This window comes from Dermochelys coriacea, chromosome 6 (assembly GCF_009764565.3).
Source record: "Dermochelys coriacea isolate rDerCor1 chromosome 6, rDerCor1.pri.v4, whole genome shotgun sequence".
Taxonomy (NCBI): Eukaryota; Metazoa; Chordata; order Testudines; family Dermochelyidae; genus Dermochelys; species Dermochelys coriacea.
The window spans coordinates 68,196,241-68,209,020 of NC_050073.1; the positions used below are offsets into that span (position 1 = coordinate 68,196,241).

The 12,780-nt window shown below is 42.7% G+C and overlaps 2 protein-coding genes across 2 annotated transcripts in view; one reads left to right on the forward strand and one right to left on the reverse strand.

Annotated features, from left to right (window-relative positions):
• The window catches only part of DISP2 (dispatched RND transporter family member 2), a 34,962-nt gene that overhangs the window by 4,580 nt on the left and 17,602 nt on the right, over positions 1-12,780 (reverse strand). The window contains 6 exon segments of the mRNA XM_038404294.2: positions 2-736; positions 4,645-4,742; positions 5,541-5,659; positions 6,550-6,665; positions 8,398-8,521; positions 11,180-11,209. Of these exon segments, the coding sequence (XP_038260222.1) occupies positions 2-736; positions 4,645-4,742; positions 5,541-5,659; positions 6,550-6,665; positions 8,398-8,521; positions 11,180-11,209 (1,222 nt within the window).
• Positions 8,914-12,780, forward strand: part of CCDC9B (coiled-coil domain containing 9B) — a 168,255-nt gene continuing 164,388 nt past the window's right edge. The window contains exon 1 of the mRNA XM_043517364.1: positions 8,914-9,003. The gene's annotated coding sequence lies outside the window, so the exon portion shown is untranslated. The remainder of the gene's footprint in view (positions 9,004-12,780) is intronic.

The window sequence follows — 12,780 nt, forward strand, 5'->3', positions numbered from 1 at the left end:
AGGTGTGATTTGCGCAAATGCTACTGAGAATGACAACTGCTGTCAGGTTTACAAAAGGGAAGTAGGTGAATCTGAAGGCCACTTTATACAAGAAGAAGGAGATCATCAAAGAACTGACAACAATCATAAGGACCATAAAAGTAATAAAGATTGAGCGTAAATAAAAAGTCATACTTAGAAAAATGGCTAATATTGCCAGGACTGGATACATGGTATCCAGTAAAAGATAGTATTGGAATAGTTTCTGTTTAAGACCCAGATCCATTCCAGTGATTGATGTGTAATTATCAAACAGGTCCCATGACTCAAGGTTGTCCAGGTAGATTTCCATCATAGATGCTCCTTTCTTTGTAGGCAAAAACAGCAGGCTGTATTTCAGTGATGGCACTTGATATTCCATTGTCTGAAGACTGAGAAAGTCTCTGTCAACCAAGAAGTGAAGAAGCTGATAAATACCACTGAACCGGGTACATTTTTCTGGTACTTTGGCACACTGAGCATGTTTCTCTCTTCCAGTCCTGGGACCTATGCAAGAAGGAATAAGGATGCCTTTGTGGTAGTCTGGGGCACAGGAACGGAGGAGTGCCAGGGTGTGGGAGACATCTGCTTGAGTTATCTCCAAACAAGAAGATCTGTTGTGAAGGACAGCAATATAGTTACCCAGAGACCAGCTTGGGCAGCATTCATTGCCTTCAGTACGTTGACAGAGATTCCCAAAATGAGCATGTGAGCGGATCTGAAAAACAGCCAATAGTAGAACATCAGATTAGACTCTCCCTAAAAAACTTTTTACTCTACTGCCTTTATACAGCAGAGTGTTTAAATTCTCACTAGAATTATCCTGTCCTCCTCATGTTTATAAACCCTGTTTCCCCAACCTTTTGTTGACAAAATACAATATATTGTAGCCATTGAAACAAGCTGTTTGGGCAGCACTTTTTCCAAAACTAAATTAATAGCCTCCATTATTATTTCTTGCACTGATTTAGGAATTGGGATCCTTCCTTAATCCATTGTCCTATTACTAGTGACAGTAGCTTTCCTCATTTTACGTTCAGTGTCTGGATTAGGACCACTAAGATGAGAATTTTTAAACTCTTTATCCTTTTTCTCTTAAGCTTCTTTTTTCTGCACCACAGTGACGTTCTGTGAAGGACATAAGCAGAAGGCATGAAACTGTAAGGATAAGGCCTTTTCCTGCCACCATATTGTAAGGCCTAAAGCCTTTGTCTGCAGCCATATTAGGAGAGCAGCAGCCATTAGCTAAGAAGCAGGAAATCACATCCTAACATTCCATCTAAATTACATTAAAACAATGTAATATCAGGGTATTAAGAAGACGATCCTGTCCTAATAGCACCCGACATCACTAGATAAAAAAAACAGATCTTACGATGGTTAAAGAAAACTTAGTTTGATAGCGTTGTGGTCTGGCAAGAAATCACTTATCAATAGTTGTGGTTGAGAAATCCCCATTTCTTTATTGTTTTGTCTTTATGGTCCCCCTTTCTCTATTGTGTGTATGTATGATCTCTGTCTGGTTCTTTGATTGTTTCTGTCTGTTACATAACTGATTTACACCTTGCAAAATTAATGAATGTGTTGGGATATGATTGGTTAGAGAATTTTGTTACAATATGTTAGGATAGGTTAGTAAAATGATTGATTAAGGTATAGCCAAGCAAGACTGAAGTTTCACTATATAAACTGGTTTTTCACAGACCTGAAGAGGTTGGTTTTTTTTAAGCTAAGAGCAGCTAGGGGGTTTTCTGTCTATTTGCCTGGAGACAGACGTGTTAGTTGTTTTTTTTTTAAAGGATTTTTCTGTAGGCTGAGAATAGCTATCACGTTACCGCACAGCAAAATTTTACAAGCCAGGTTTTTTGGTTTTGTTTTGTGGTTTTCTTTCTAACTCTTGGGTGTAAAGTTAGTTAAAAACAGAGAGGCTAGGATGACAGAAACCAAGGCACATCACAAACTGGAGTTAACCAGACTGGAGGCAGTGAAAGAGGCAGAAAAAGCCCAAGAGGCTGCCCACCAGAGAGCTATGGAGGCAGAAAAAGCCCAAGAGGCTGCCCACAGGAGAGCTATGGAGGCAGTGAAAGTAGCAGAAAAAGCCCAGGAGGCTGCCCACAGGAGAGCTATAGAGGCAAGGGAAAAAGAACTGGAGGAGAAGGAAAAAGAGAGGAAGCATGCACTGGAGATGGAGAAGGCTCAGCAGAATATACCGGATAACCCTAACAATCCTTACCCAACAATCCACAAATGGGAACGACTAAGTCCACAGTATGATGAATCCAGTGATATTGCTGAATATTTTCTCACCTTTGAGAGACCGCGCACACTCCATAAAATTCCTGAAGCTCACAAGATTACCACATTGGTCGCAAAATTTGACTGGAAGGGCTCTGGACATATTCAGTAAGATGCCTATTGATGAGGCTTCTAACTATAATAAATTCAAGGATTTGGTTTTAAAGCAATTTCAAGTTACACCTGAAACTTACAGAGTAAAATTTAGAGCCCTTATGAGAGGACCTGGACTAAGTAATGTGGCTTATATAAACCAGATGAAGGCTCTGTTAGATAAATAGGTCAAAGGAAGGGGTGTAACTAGCTTTGAAGGAATGTGTGATTTGATGACTCAGGAGCAATTCCTGAATATGTCCAAGGAGGATATAAAACAGTGTTTATGGGATAAGAAAATGGACTAAGCAGAAAGTCTTGCTTCTTATGCTGATCAATACAAGCAGTCCCAGACCGCCAGAAAGGCGGGGCAAACCGAAACAAAATGGAGAGAGAAACAACCCTGGTCGCAGTTGGAGTGGATACCAGAAGGGACAACCTCAGACCACACCCTACTACTGGGGGCAGCCCAAGGCCCCAACTACACCCTAAGGAACACTCCAGACACCTTATCGTCCCACCACACCGTTCTCCAGCAACGACCTCGGCCCAGTGACCTGTCAGCTGGATGATGTTTTAAATGTAACGAGCTGGAGCATGTAAAAGCCAACTGCCCCAAGAACCCCAACAGATTACAGTTCATTGCACTGGAATCACACCAGAGGTCCTCAGGCCCATATACCTCCCAGATACCCTCAGAGTGGAGGGAAACTGAGTGTGGGCGGGAAAAAGATCACCGCATGGAGGGACACCGGAGCACAAGTGTCGGCTATCCATGCTTCCTTAGTGAACCCCAACTCAATCAACCCAGAGGCCCAAGTGGTGATTCAACCCTTCAAGTCCAACTCTTTTGATTTGCCTACAGCCAAGTTACCTGTCCAGTACAAGGAATGTACTGCTGGTCAGGAATGTGGACTTTTGCAGTCTATGATGATTACCCCATTCCCATGCTGCTGGGGGAAGACTTGGCCAACAAGGTAAAGCTGGCCAAGAGGGTGGGAATGGTCACCCACAGCCAGACTAAGCAAGCTTCCACACCTATCCCTGTTCCTGAGCCTTCCACCAGAGCCCCGTCTGTGTTACCAGAAACCCAGATGGAGGTGGTGGAACTGGATCCCCTGCCAACAACTACAATGGCAATAGTGGATCCAGTCCCAGAGATCCAGCCCAAGCCAGTCCCCGAACTGAAACTGGCGAAGCAACCAGCACCAGAACCACTGCCAGCACTGAGTCCAGCGCTTGCAACCCTGTCTACAGCTCCAACACAAGAGGGCACCACCGAGCCTGCACTGGCAGCAGCAGCAGATGACCCTACACAAGATGCTCAGCCAGAGCCTGAAATACCCCAAAGTGCACCAGCGGAGAGCGGTTCACCATCAACAGAAAACAGCCCCATCACCTTCATCGCTTCCAGAGGGACCAAGCCTAGGTCCACAATCCAATGAGGAACTGATATCTCCAGCATCAAGGGAACAGTTCCAGACCGAACAGGAAGCAGATGAAAGCCTCCAGAAAGCTTGGACGGCGGCACGGAACAACCCACCGCCTCTCAGCTCTTCTAATCGATTCAGAGAATTAAAGGTTTGTCAGTTTACAGCCAAGAGACCACGGAGCCATTCTTACCGGTCTCGGATTAAAATATTATTGGCAATTTAGAAGATTAAGTCTAGTCACATTCAGTGTAGTCCTCTCTGGATAGAAAGCCATATTGCTTATCTATCACCATCTTATCTGGCACCTCTAGAGAGGATGTTGTGCTGTTGGAAGTGCCAACGTCCGATGAATCTGATCACTTATATTTATTAAAGATCCCATGGTGCTTTTCACAAAACTATCATAATCTAATCTAATCTAATCTTTCTGTTTATATGGTCCTCCTCACTATAGCGTGTGGGGTGTTAGGCTCAGTATATGGGCAAATTCCTCTTTTGGTAATTACATTAACCACCGTAAATTCTATAGTTTCAATTCAATATTCTATCATCAGTTTCTTGCCCAAGATGTTGTGTGTGTACTATAAAACAGCTATGGCTCTTCAGCCCATAGGCAGCTGCATTTCAGTAGTAGGTAAAGTTTTATTCTTTTATTTATAAGCCTGTAAAATCCATTGGCATTCTCCAGGATGAAAGATATTATATCTCTCATATGATTTTTTTTCTTGCTAGCTCTTAGTTAATGATTAAACCAGTACATTGAAATGAGATTGCATATGTATACATTCCCCATGGTAATACTAACCTTGTCCTGTTCAATTTGACACATGGACTGAATTGCTTGCAAGTTCCACAAACTCCCAGCAGTAGTGGACATAAACACCAGCTGAGAATAACTCTTTCCTAAAAATCAGAAATGTAGTGAGGTAACCAAGGAGGAGTCAGCCATACTGTTTGAAATAGTTAGTCTACTTAAAAAACATAATGCCGTGTGTAAGTCTACCACTGATGATTCTATCAGTTGAAATGGAGCAACAGAGCTTATGGATCTTAATGAATGATAGGACTATAAAGTGTGCAAATTGCCTCCGGGGAACTCTGCCTCATAATGCTTTCCATATGTGTCGGGGTCGGAAAGGAGGGACATATGGGGTTCTCTCATTATCATTTTCACCTGTGAAGTTCATTTCTCTATAGCGAAACTATTGTGGATCTAATTCAGGCCATTTCTGTACCCACTGTTACTGCCTGACAAAAATCTGTATAGTCGGTCGTGGGGGAGGGAGGGAGAGACTGAGGCCCTGAGAAACTGTAAGTACTGTACTCCAGTAATAGAGCCACTTACTTAAGAGGATGACTTAAAGCAGGGGATTGGGAATCAGAATATCTAGGTACTATTCCCATAAGTCCACTCACTTGTGTTATTTCTGGCAAGTCACTTAACCTCTCTGTGCTCAATTTCCCCACCCATCTGTAAAATGGAATACTGTGGAAGAGAGAAATCCCCACCCCCCTCTTATTATTTACTTTTTTCCAATGGAAAAGTATGAAAAAAATTATTTGAGGCAAAGTGTTATTGGGCATTTTCTGAACACTTCCACATGTACCAGATGTTACATCTTTTTGTGCTATTGCAGTTTCCCACTGTCCCCTCTTTCTTGGTTGTTACATTTTGAAGGTGTATGTTAAGACTTCACTCACCTGGGGGGCCACAAAAGAAACTGTCCTTTCCATAGTCTTGTTCTACCATCCGACGTGTTCTTGCTTCTTGTTTGCCATGGATAAACCTCTGCCCTCCGTTAATACCAATGTCACCATAGCTATCAAGAGATCACAATTATCCTTCTATGGAACAGCTGGATTCAACATCTGTCTACAATTCATGTGGTTGACTAGCCATGGGTTGTCACACTATGAAAATGTGCTTTGATGAGACATAATGCAATTGGAGCAGCCACTGGCCTAAAATGAGAACATGGTTTGGGTCCAGAGGTTCACTATTGGACTGTTGTACAGGTTTGACTGCATCAGTTTGCAGTCATGAGTGATTAAGTTAGATCCCACATCACTCCTGTTGGGAGTCACTGAATTATTGCTGCAGATGCTTAAAGCTGTTGGGTTAAATTTTCAAAAGTGCCTTGGTGACTTAAGTGACTGCACTGCAATGAATGACCCGTTGCATGGCCATGTGTGGCCTGGGTCAGCCTACTCAGTCTCGCAGGTCTTGGGCTGTGGGGCTGTTCAATTGTAGTGTAGACATTCAGGCTCAGGCTGAAGCCCAAGCTTTGAGACCCTGTGAGAGGGAGTGTCCCAGAGTCCAGGCTCCAGCCTCAGCGTGAATGTTTGCATTGCAAATTTTTAGATCTACAGCCCATGCATTACACGGCTAAGTCAGCTGAGCCAGGCACTTGAGACTCGTTGCTGCAGCTTTTTTATTGCAGGGTAGACGTACCCCTAGGAGCCTAATTCTATTTGAAAAGTGATTTTAGGAGCCTAAGTCTCATTGACAGCCAATGGATTTACGCTCCTAAGTACATAAATCAATTTTGAAAATGGGGATTTAGGCTCCTAATTCACTTAGGGATGTTTGAAAATGTTACTTATTGATTTTACAACTCAGTTGCAACCAAACTAAGATGTCACATTATTAGTAAAGCAGTCTCATTGTGGCATTGAAAGCACTGAAACCCAAAGAACTAAATTCAGATACCTGTTCTTTTCAGTGTAGGGAGAAAGCGAAAGGGTCTTCTGATAGCCCGTATGGGTTTGTACATTCTTCCAGACAATGAGTTTTCTGCCAATGTCAGTATCTCGAGGCACAAATCCCTATAGCCAAGCAAAGGGTTTTATTAACTTGTCAGACTTGTGCTTTGTCTTAACCTTCCTTAGCCCATCTCCTCCACACCTTATGTCAGACACAGCATGTGTCTGTGATTATTAAAATCTAATCACATTTTTTGAGGCACACACAAATTGAATTTCTCTTAGAAAGGGGGGCATAGTCCGTATGTGAATCTACAGAACTATAATTTATCCTTTTCTTTTTGGCCAGTAGTGAGATAGTTCATCCCTAACAGGCCAAGCAGGATTTCTCTCTTCCTCTCTAGATTAGGGATGTCAACCAAAATCAACAGCTGCAGAAGTAGGATTTATTTTCTTCCCTCTCAACACAGTCTTTAGTCCACACTGGAACCTTGACCAGAATGATTTTCTTCTCTTTCTCAGTCTCTCCTGGAAAGGTGTCCTTCATCTCATCCTAGAGCCTGTCTGAGTAGGATGGTATTTTTCCATGTTTTTCAAGAACATTTTTTCTTAGATAGAGGAAAAGGATAAACACCCAGGAGGGAGAGGAACTATTTAGGACAGGGGTCTCAAACACGCGGCCCGCGGGGCTATTTCCTGCGACCCACCAAGCGGCCTGGGCACCCCCACCCCCAGCCTACCTCCAGGCCAGGGGTGGGCAAACTACAGCCCCTGCGAGCCCCACGCTGCACCCCAACCCCCTGCCCTGAGCCCCCTACCTGCACCCCAACCCGCTGCTGCATCCCAACTCCCTGCCCTGAGCCCCCTGCCGCATCCCACACACCTCCTGCATCCCAACCCCCTGCCGAGCCCCCTGTTTGCACCCCAACCTTCTGTCACACTGCACACTCCCTTCTGCACCCTGCACCCCAACTCTCTGCCCTGAGCTCCCTGCCGCATCCTGCACCTCAGCTCCCTGCCCTGAGCCACTGCCATACTCGTACCCTTCCTGCACCCCCTGGGGGCAGGGAGGGGGCAGAGTTGGGGTGGGGACTTCGGGGAAAGGGTTGGAATGGGGGCAGGGAAGGGGTGGGAAGAGGCGGGGCAGGGGCGGGGCCTCATGGAAGGGGTGGAGTGGGGGCAGTGACGGGGGGTATCAGTGATGCGGCCCTTGGGCCAATGCACTAGTCCTCATGTGGCCCTCATGGTCATTTGAGTTTGAGACCCCTGATTTAGGAAATAGTAAAGGGGCACTACTAGGAGCAGTATGTTGAAAACAAGCAAAGGAACATTAAGACTAAATAACAAGAAAAATGTTTTCATGAACAGTGAAATAGTTTCCAAAAGGAAGTAATGAAAGTACTTCACTAAAATCCTTTAAAACTATGACAGGCCAATGCACAGGCAAATTCAGTGCAGAGAACACTCCTGTACTGAATGAGAGGGATGGACTAGTTTACCTAACAGGTTTCTTTTCATTTTCAATTTCTGTGATTCTTGTATCAAAAGAAGAGCAGGGAATGCAGATTCCCTTTTATCCTAGTGTGCTTTCTGATATTTCTGAGAATGAGGGGGTAGTAAATTGTCATCTGGTACTAGATATTATAAATTATTGAGAATTCTGGGGTAATGTGAGTGTGATAGTGTCTTTAATGTCCTCATGTATTTACAGGTCTGCTCTCTTCTCCATCCATTTCCAGAGGAGTAGGGAATGTGGTAATTTTACACTGCAGGAAGAAAATTGATAATTGATTGTTCCACTGATTTTCCTTGCATTCATGGATGACATGCCTGCCCCATATCTGCAGGGACTTACCATCAAGGGTTCTGAAAAATCTGGCAGATTTCCAACTAGCAGGCCAGCTAAAGTACAAACCAGAACTGTCACCGAACAGAGCACAAGGACAGCTACTGGCCACTCAGCAATCACTTGGGAATAACTGGAATGAACAGGAGAAAATAAATGCTGCTGTTAACTTGATTTCTAATATTAACATGAAACATCCTTTGGTACCAGCACAATGTTAGAAGAAGAATATTTAATAGAATGAGGGCTTCCTGGTTTGGGCATTTATTTGTTAAAAAGCGCAGGGGATAGGAGTTCTACTGAACACATTCTGTCTGCAATTGGATGCTTGCATGCAGTTCTCATTAACTTGGGTAATTACATTCTGCATCCCTACACTTCCCTGCGTTTTCAATTGGAAACAGTAAAAACTAGGCACTTGCCTCCCTGGGCAAAATGTGGCTTTTAATATTTAACTGAAAAAATCCCTTTGGGAAGGTTGTTTTTCCCCCCTTATTATTTTGTTCTCCTCCTCCCACACGTTGCACAATCCAAACTATCTACTGCCAGACAGTCTAGTCAGTGTGTAACTGACAAGAAGCAGCATGAAGTTTGGGATCTCAACAGAATACACAGGTAAGTAGGTAATCAGCTTGTGAATCTGCTGTCACAAGATATTATCATGGCTAAGAGCTTACTAGGATTCAAAAGAAAATTATAAATGTATGCGGATAATAAGATAATTCAAAGTTACATTAGATCAAATTATTTTTATAAGGGATATAAACCCTCATGCTTCAGAACGTACGGTAAACTCTCAGGCCAGGTCTACATGAGAAACTTTTGCTGGTACAGTAATGTTGGTTAAGGGGTGTGTGTGTGTTTGTGTGTGTGAGAGAGAGAGAACTGGCATAAACTGACAAAGAATAAGTTATGCCAGCAAAAGCACTCTTTTGCCAGTATAAACTATAGCTGCACCAGGAGGTTTTGCTGGTATAGCTATATTGGCAAGCACAGTTGCCAACTTTCATGCAGTAAATAAGCACCCCGACTTTCACAATAAGCCAAAAATCAAGGTAATCCCATTTCAAAACAAGCCAATCCCTAAAAAACCCAACACTTTATGTGACTGGATCCCCCGGTGTGCAGTCTGGAACTGTGGTGGGCCTGCTGTGCACCTCTAATGCTCTCTCCCGCCCTGTCTCTGCTTGCCTGGAGCCAATCAAAAAAAAAAAAAAGAAGCAAAAAGCTGCAACAAGCTACAAGCTAAACAAGCAACAAGCTACAAGCCAAAAACTAGCCAACAAGCAACTCACAAGCCAATTAAGTCAAAAACAAGCCCAATTTCTTTGTTTTTTTCATGGGTTTGGCATGTCTGTTGGCAAGTTTTTTCTATTGTAGACCTCACCTAATTGCCTGGGGTTTCTTGTACCTTTCTCAGAAACATGAAACATGAAAAGATGGAGTAAGAGGCTAATTAATTAAGATGAGCTATTATCAGCAGGAGAAAAAAAACTTCTGTAGTGATAATCAAGATGGTCCATTTAGACAGTTGACAAGTTGTACACATATTGAATCTATTTCCCCATGTTAAGGATCCTCACACCTTGTCAATTGTCTAAATTATCACTACAAAAGTTTTTTTTCTCCTGCTGATAATAGCTCATCTTAATTAATTAGCCTCTTACTCCACCTTTTCATGTTCTCTGTATGTATGTGTGTATATCTATCTAATCTATCTATCTATCTTCTTACTATATGTTCCATTCTAGGCATCCGATGAAGTGGGCTGTAGCCCACAAAAGCTTATGCTCAAATAAATTTGTTAGTCTCTAAGGTGTCACAAGTACTTCTGTTCTCATTCCTTTGGATTTAAATATGAGAAACATAGGGCAGGAGATTAGGGCAACAAGTAATTATTTTATTTATATTTTTTCATATAACATTTCTTTCCTGAAATGTGTCTAGATTGTCCATAATCACCTTTCCGTCATACACGATTCCATGTTGCTGCAGCATCGAGTTGCACTTTATACTCCCTGACCTCTTTTAAACATTTTAGTCATCTACATTTAATTGTAGAGCTTCTGGTGCATTAATACATGAAGATCTAGGAAGCACTACACATAACCTTGACAAACACATCTCCATCACTAGATACTATGGGAAAATGCAAAACTCTGAGACTATTACTGCTGTTACCCTCACACCGAGCAATCTTGTGTCTGAAGATCTTCCAGTTTGCTTTAATTCTGAGATGCAGGACCCAGGAGAATTCACTGCAGTCATTTAATATCAACAAGACTTGTGTTGTACTTTTCATCCATGGATCTCAAAGCATTTCACCAAGGTAGGTAAACATTATTATCCCTATTTTCCAAATAAGGAAACTGAGGCACAAAGAGGTGTAATGAGTTGGTTAAGGTGGCATGGAAAGTCAGTGACATAGAGAGGAATAGAATCCAGATTTCCTGACTCCCAAGCTAGTGGACCCGGCTGCTCCTCTAGGCTTGGTTCAGACCAATCAAGAAAAACAAATAAAGCTGTTGGCTGGGCCAGAGAAAGCGCACACTTGGAGGAAAGCTATCTAGACAATGAAGCTCTTCATGAATGCAGGTTAAATTTATTACACAAACAGAAACAGATTTTTTCAGACAGATGGGAAGCCTTTAATGAGGAGCTCTGCTCTTGCCTCTGAAGTTGCGCCTGTCTGGAATGTCACCAGGAATAATACACTGTGTTTCCTAATAGCAGGGTAGGAGAGCAATGATAATAGGATAGCAGGAAAGGAAGCATTTGATATTTAACATACCTTTTTGGCATCCTGAAAGCTTTGTCATGTCTGCAGACAGAAAGAGATTTGTTGGTTTATTATTTTAACTAGAAGCAGCATGCTGTGCTGTTAATGAGCAAGTTAACCCTTTCAGGAACTGTAAAACAAGAAAGCTGTACAGTGCAGTTCCAGCTGATGAAAGCTATCTGGCACTAGTCTAAGTACGTCATGAGGAGGCAGTCTAATGAATAGGACAATCTCTTCTCCCACTGGTCTTTTAAAGAAACACAACAGAAAGAGACGTAGGTTTGAATCCCACTCCTGATCTTTTGCCTTATGGGAAAATCCTATAGAAATTTAATTGGAACATAAACAATTTAGTTCTATGGAAATTACTCTATACACTAAAACCTATAGATTTTAATAGAAAATTATATATTTTCTACAGATTTTGTAACCATTTCATAACAAGGGTATAATTCTCCATTAAATTCTATAGGATGGTTCAAAATAGAGTATAATTTTCTATTAAATGCAATAGGGCTTTTCCATCAGGGTAAACATTTGTGAATTGGGCTCTATTTTCTGCAGTCAATGCTGATGATGGGTTGAGGGATATGGAACTGCTCATGACAATTTGCCACAAAACAAGTGCCTTCATAGATGAACATTTGTTATTCCTAGCTGCACTGTTCTAAGGAGTTCAGCAAACTAGTCTTCTCTGAGGGATTCAAAGGTCACTTTTGTTAACAAACCTTTGAGCCTGAGCTTTCCACTTGCACAATTAACAAAAGCTCCATTTCAGATCTGAAGAATCTTTTTTCCTCTCATCCCCTTTAACTGTATAGTCTTACCACCTCCTCATTCAGGGAAGGCTCAGGATTGCCCAGCATAAAAATTCTCTATCTCAGTGGTTCTCAAACTGTGGGTCTGGACCCCAGAGTGGGTTGCCACCCTGTTTTAATGGCTGGTGTTAGACTTGCTGGGATCTGGGGCTGAAGCTGAAGCTTGGGCATCACTGCCCGGGGCTGGGTGGCAGGGCTCAGGCTTTGGCTTTGGCCCTGGGTGGTGGGGTTCAGGTTACAGACCCTCCGCCTGGGGCTGAAGACCTTGGGCTGCACCTTTGGCTCCCTGGGGCAGCAGGGTTTTGGTTTTGTCCCCTCTCTCCCAGGGTGATTGGGCTTGGGCGGGCTCAGGCTTCAGTCCCCTCTCCTGGGGTCATTTAGTAATTTTTGTTGTCAGAAAGGGGTTGCACTGCAGTGAAGTTTGAGAACCCTGTGTATCTCATGTAAAAGTGCATGCTGCTTAAGAGACTTTGAATTGTATGGTGGCAGCTTTTTGTGAGTGAGATGGATGGGAGAATTGCAAAATGGAACAGTTCTGGTATTTGTAAAGCAAATGACGAGGGCCCAAACATTGTACTCTCCAAGGTACTCAATGGCACATGTTCATTTGTTATAAATCACTCTCAGTTTTTCATGCAGCAGTAGCTCTTTCTGGATTTTGGAGTGTTGTTTACATTCTTTTTTAAACTGAGATTACAGTCAGAAGATGCACTGTGGATCTCTATATTAATTCTCTTTCAATAAATCTATAGCAAATTTGCTCAGATTACAAATCATAACTTATTGTGGTGATGA